Genomic DNA, 6,191 nt, shown 5'->3' on the forward strand with positions numbered 1-6,191 from the left:
TCTCAAAATTACTTGTCTGAAAGCTTTGTAGTTTGGTATACAAGTCCTGAGGGATGTTATTAGATCAATTTTCTGCTCTAAGTGTTGCAAAACCCCATTTTTGTATATTTTAGGTAATTTTCTCAGTTTGTAACCTTCACTGACCTACACCAACCCAGGATATGTTGTGAGACAGTTTCGAAGGTTGTGAACATAATTTTGTCATATTTGGTATCAATTTGTAGGAAAAGTTGATCCAGAAAACAAAGCTGGGGTGAATTTTGTTATTGCAGATCAATTATTGCAACTTTTCTATGAAAGACACACAAGATCTGATGAGAAATTTGGATTCAGGATAATTCCAGATGTTGTAATCACCCCCACAGTGAAAGGCGTTTCACTATCTATAACTAACTTTAAGTGCTGTTTACATTAGAATGATAGCAGTCATAGCATTAATTGAAAAAATCCCCAAGTTTGTAAATACATTTCCTGCCATCTGACCTTATATAATACCAAGGGCTGGAACATTTGATATTCAGGATTGGGTAGGGTCCTGAAGATTGATGAGGTAGCATTACTTTTTTACCAGATCCCTTGTACATTTTTTATCCACTCCCACCTTTTCTTTTTATCAAGCCTTGTCTGTCTATTTTTTGTTGTTGACATTTGCTTATGTATTTAGGATCTGCTTGTCCCATTGCTATGGAAGTGATATGCATGTTCCTAACGATGACCTCCAGTACCTAAGTTGGAGACCTTATTTGCTTTGTCATTCTTATTTTTCCTGGTTTAAATATTTCTTGAATGGACCAATTCAAACCAAATGTAAGCACATAGTGTCCTTGACAATATTTTTATGTACTTAGCTTCATTGTAGTAACAGAGCTACTGCTACTCTCACAGAATAAATGTTTTTCATTTGGTTATTATTTTGCTATTTTGGCTTAAATCCTTAAAGTTAAATACAGTGAATGTGTAAAATGAAAAAAATCCTTGATGACTACAGTTTATATTTCCCCGGATAATATCATTGACTCTTTGAAGTTATGTAGGGTAAAAGATGTTGTATTTTCTACCATTGAAATATAACCACAGTCTTTCTAGGGTATAGTTTAATGGTCATCATGACTCACGTGTGGAGTTTCTGTTACTTAAGGATATTTTATTCTTGTCTTCCAGACTATCAAGGCAAGATGCAGTGCAGCAAATGATGTCACAAGGTAGTCCAATGGAAGATGCATTCAGGCAGCATTTGTTGAGGAGGGTGGTAACCAGTACTCCGAATTCTAATGAAAGTACTTCAACTACCCCTGATGTTGCTATGGAAACTGATGATGAATGTAGTTTACATCTTCAGGTGAGAAAAGTTTTAATTTTCTAACCAACAATAAGCATAGGTGCAAGTGTGTCAGCAGTAAGGGTTTTCTCTCAAACGCATAAATTGATTACTCTGCCACAAATTGGTATATAATTGGCATTTATTCAGTGAACGTTCTGTAGGTAATCGTGAATATATGGGGAACTAGGAACTTAAAAATGTCATACTAAATTCAGCAGATTTTTTCCAACATCTCAGCTGAAAGCCTTTGTAACTGTCACATTCAACTCTCTTTTTAGTATTCTTGTTTTTAATATCATTTTTTGTTTGCAAGTCTACTCCTAAAGTATAATGGAATATTCTGTTTGCTATTTAACAAACATATGAGTGACTGAGTGGCAACCATTGTTATTGTCTACACATCAAGTCCAAACCTCAGTTCATTTTCAACAAAAATAACATGGATTTTACAACTGTTGTCAGTTGATCAAAATACTGAGTATTTCATTATGTTTTACCAATTAGAATAAAAACCAAAGTTGATAACCAACAAAAAATGTTGTGTAAATGGTCAAAAGGTCTAGCTTCTTTAGCTAACATGTTGTTTTGTTTAACACTTATGGTTCTTCCTGCAAAACATCACATATACTCAAGGTTCTACTGTATGATTCAATTTTTAATTTCCAAAAAGGACATATTTCAATCTTACTGAGACTCTCTATATACAAACAACATGAACCAGAGAATGGAAAACATGGAAATCCATGAGGATATGACAAAACTACAAAAGCCATGGAGTTCATCAGAGGATGCAATTTTGCCAACTTTGATAATTTCTTTCTCTGCCCAGTTTTGTAGATTTTATTTCAATTGTTCTTATTGTCTGTGTGAATGCATGGTCATCCATTCATTCAGTGCCTTTCAACATATCAAACAATATAAGTAGTATCTTGTATCAAACAAAATTCATTAAAAATGGGCGACTTTGTCCCTGTAATGCTTTTATTGTCTAATTTTTCCAACCATTCTTCTGTTCAATGAAAAGTAGTAAATAGTGAAGTGAAAATAATGCTAGAGTAAGCAAAGAGCCACCCCAGAGATGACAATTTATGTAGTGATAACCTCTTTGCAAAATGTGAGAGTGCATGTGCTTATTTTTTGCTTTCATTATCGTAATTTCTTTCACTTGGCGTGAGCTCACAAAAAGTTGTGGCCTCACATTTTGTGCGAGATTGGTTTTGTGCTGATTTAGTTTTGTACCATTTTGTTTTCCATGATGGATTCCTATGTTGCCCTTATTTGGTTTAATGTTTAATGTACTCACTGAAATGCATTTGCAGTAAACATGTGCTGTGTTGTTATAGCTCATTGTGAGCAAGGTAATGTTCCCATGGACACTACCTGTATATACTATTATTTTTTGTTGCTTGCAAACATTCAAATGTTAACCTATGATCTTTTTATTTTCACAGTGGTCTGGATCTGGAAGTGATAGCTCTGAAGTAGAGTCCGTATTAAGTGATACTGACAATTGTGCTGGTGTTGGAGAAAACCGTGGTGATGAAAGTTCTACCAGTGAAGAGGAAGATGGAGATGAAGTATGGGAAGAAGAAAATGAAGATGACCTTGACAGAGACTTAGGGCAACCTTTACCAATCGTTAGTCACAGATCAAAATTAGGGAAGGTTAATGATTAGTATCATGGATTGTATATTTTCTTTTGTATTGGCAAGCTAGCTGTCATGTAGGTGATAACTGTTTGGCTTGGCTGTTGCAGTTTCTGTCAATGCTTTTCCATATCATTGGTATGACAGTGCACAGTGAATATTTAACTGAAATTGCAGTTTGTTGCCAGCATCTTTGTATTTGCTCAGACAGTGTGTGAATCTGGATAGAGATAATTTCCTAAAAAAGGCAGTTTGTCCCAATCCAAGATGTGCAGCATTGCATGATATTGACCAACTTGCTGTTAGCAAAAATGGTAGAGTTGTTGCTAAATGTTGTGATAAAAAAACATTTAAGCGGGGAAAACTTGTAATGTGTGGAGAGCCACTTGCAAAACATGTGATTCTCAAAGAATCTGTGAAATATTATCCATTGAAGGTGTTCTCTTATGTTAGCCTAATCGATTCAATAGAAAATATCTTGCTACGGAATGGTTTACCTAAACAATTGGAGGAATGGAGAGAAAAACACAAAGAACAAGAGAGACAGTGAAGGTAATACTATCTTTACAGACATATTTGATGGTAGTGTGTGGAAGGAATTTCAAACTTATAATGGGGAAGAATTTCTGGCAAAAGAGGGAAACCTTGGTCTGTCCATGAACATAGATTGGTTTCAACCTTTCAAAAACAGAAACGACTATTCGGTGGGAGTTATATATTTTGCAATTTTAAATTTACCAAGGGCATTTCGATTCAAGTTTGAAAATGTTATAGTTGGTGGGATTATACCCCCACTTGACCAAGAACCATTCAGTTTAAATTCTTTCTTGCAGCCATTTGTCAATGAATTGCAGAAACTTTGGAAAGGAGTGAATTTATCTACAAGTGCATCAGCTCTGCCACTTAAAGTTAAAGCGGCACTTCTTTCTGTAGTTTCTGATGTGCCTGCTGCTAGAAAAAATTGGCGGGTTCAAATCACATGCAGCTAATTTAGGTTGTTCCAAATGTTACAAGTTGTTCCCCGGAACATTTGGAAAGACGAAAGATTACTCTGGGTTTGATAGTACTTGGCCAAAGAGAACAAAGGAAAAACACAATAGATAAGCCCACCTTGTAAAAAAGTGTGAAACTGTCAAAGAGTTTAACAGGCTTGCAAGGGTGTATGGAACATATTACATCATCCTTATAGAACTTACATACTTTGATTGTACCCGAATGATTTCCATAGACCCTATGCACAATTTATTTTTGGGCATTGGAAAGATGATGTTTATATCTAGATTCTTATCATTAAAAAAACTAAAAATTCTTAATGAAAAAATACGTTCTATGACTGTTGCTTGTGACATTGGTAGAATTCCACATAAAATTGCATCGAACTATGGGAAATTTTCTGCTGATGAGTGGAAATACTGGATTACTGTTTTTTCAATGTATAGTCTGAATGGGCTAATTCCCAAAGAACACATATTATGTCCGGAGAGATTTGTACTGGCATGTAAAATTTTATGCAAAGCATACATCACAAAAAGTGATATTATGAAAGCTGACATTTTACTTCTCAACTTTTGTATCAAATGTCAACAACTCAATGGCAAAAAAATGATCACTCCAAGCATGCACTTAGTGTGCCATATGAGAGACTGTTTGTTAGACTATGGCCAAATCAACGCTTTTTGGTGCTTCCCGTTTGAAAGGTATAATGGTTACTTTGGTGATATCCCAACTAATAATCGATCAGTTGAAATACAATTTATGAGAAAGCTTACAATATTGAAGTTTGTACAAAATAGAGATGTGAAGAGTGATTTTTCTCAGCAATTTTCACCACTGTTTGAAAGGCCTGGATCAAAAGTGCATGTGTGCAGAATTAGTGATTTGTCTCTTTTGGCTGCACCAGAGGTGTATATTATGGAAGGTGTTCATTGGGGATGTACTGAGTCATTACATTTGCCAAATATTCATGTTGAAGGGGTATTGTCAGTCAATGATACTCTCCTACTTGAATCAGTTTACAAATTTATGTACCCAGATAAACTTATAAGTAATATGAGTAAGACCATCAAGAAATATGCATCACTGCATATTTATGGGGAAAAATTTGGATCTAGGATGGCATATAGACACTGCAAAGTGCTAGGGTAATGGCAAAATGGGCTGGTGATTGTGAAGAAATTGACATATCTCAAGCAAATCTGTGTCCTTGTGTAGTTGATTGGTATTACAGCCATTCTGCTGAAATAAATGGAGAAAAAGATTGTTCATCAGTTTGCCCGTGTTCGGTGGTACAAGCAACATGCTGCCAAAGATAAATTTGGTAACACTCTTCAAGTGTGGCAGCGAAATACATTTGAAATGCATGGGAAATGTAACTTTTTACCATTTTATCGCATTGTTTGTTGCTATGCCTGTGCTGATTTTGAAGACAATGGTCAAGTTGTGAGTCCGGTAAATCGAAGAATCTTGATATGTTAAAACAAGCCTGTCCTTAAACCATGTGACAGTATGAAGAACAGTTTGAATTGTAAATAGTCTCAAGACTTTTCAATAGTCTCCCTTTGGTATGAAATTAATACAAACAATTGTGGAATGTGTTTTGCTCTGTAGATTATATTTGTTGGTTTTGAATAGATACATTTCATGAAATATCATTTTTCTCTCTTTTCATTTACATCCCCCTGTATATATGATGCTACACAATGTACTCAAGCTGAATATTTGGTTTTTAAATAAATATTTAAGTAAGCATATTTCTGACTTGTGTCTGTAAATATATTTTCCCCATACAGGACGTCTTCATGATGGATAAGACAAACAGTCGCTGTCCCTGGCAACACAATATAAACATTTTCTCCTTCGTCAATATCATCTTTCAACTATCTTGCATTCCTCATACAATGATATTTTCTTCAAAGTAACTCTTTGAAAGTAACCCTTTTATGTCAAACGCCCCATCATAACTAAAGACTCAGAAATTGTTCAATCAGAAATGATGGTTTTCACTGTTTTATTAGTGAGGACACACCCAAAAGAGCCTTGGCCACTATGTGCTCACACATCACCTGACGCATTCCCCTATTCCCGTAATTAACATTTGTACTCTGTGAAACCATAGAAATCAGCTGAATGACAGCTTTCCAAACATTATTGAAAGCAAGCTTCTAATGGAGGAAACACTGTCACCGGAATAAGAGGAACATTAGAATAGCTTAAAACACGAGGAA

The 6,191-nt window shown here is 35.1% G+C and overlaps 1 protein-coding gene across 1 annotated transcript; it reads left to right on the plus strand.

Moving 5' to 3' along the window:
• Positions 1-416: 416 nt before the first annotated feature.
• LOC139149017 (uncharacterized) lies at positions 417-3,995 on the plus strand. The gene is made up of 3 exons (XM_070720547.1): positions 417-454; positions 1,162-1,339; positions 2,773-3,995. The coding sequence occupies exons 1-3, from the start codon at positions 417-419 to the stop codon at positions 2,995-2,997; spliced, it is 441 nt and encodes a 146-aa protein (XP_070576648.1). The 3' UTR covers positions 2,998-3,995.
• Positions 3,996-6,191: the final 2,196 nt, after the last annotated feature.

Source organism: Ptychodera flava, chromosome 1 (genome assembly GCF_041260155.1).
Source record: "Ptychodera flava strain L36383 chromosome 1, AS_Pfla_20210202, whole genome shotgun sequence".
NCBI lineage: Eukaryota > Metazoa > Hemichordata > Enteropneusta > Ptychoderidae > Ptychodera > Ptychodera flava.

Excerpts from the sequence above, each read along its gene's own strand:
- LOC139149017 (XM_070720547.1), top strand. The coding sequence starts at position 417 with ATGATAGCAGTCATAGCATTAATTGAAAAAATCCCCAA. Across the intron at positions 455-1,161 it reads TTAATTGAAAAAATCCCCAA|ACTATCAAGGCAAGATGCAG; the intron begins GTTTGTAAATAC and ends CTTGTCTTCCAG. Across the intron at positions 1,340-2,772 it reads AATGTAGTTTACATCTTCAG|TGGTCTGGATCTGGAAGTGA; the intron begins GTGAGAAAAGTT and ends TTATTTTCACAG.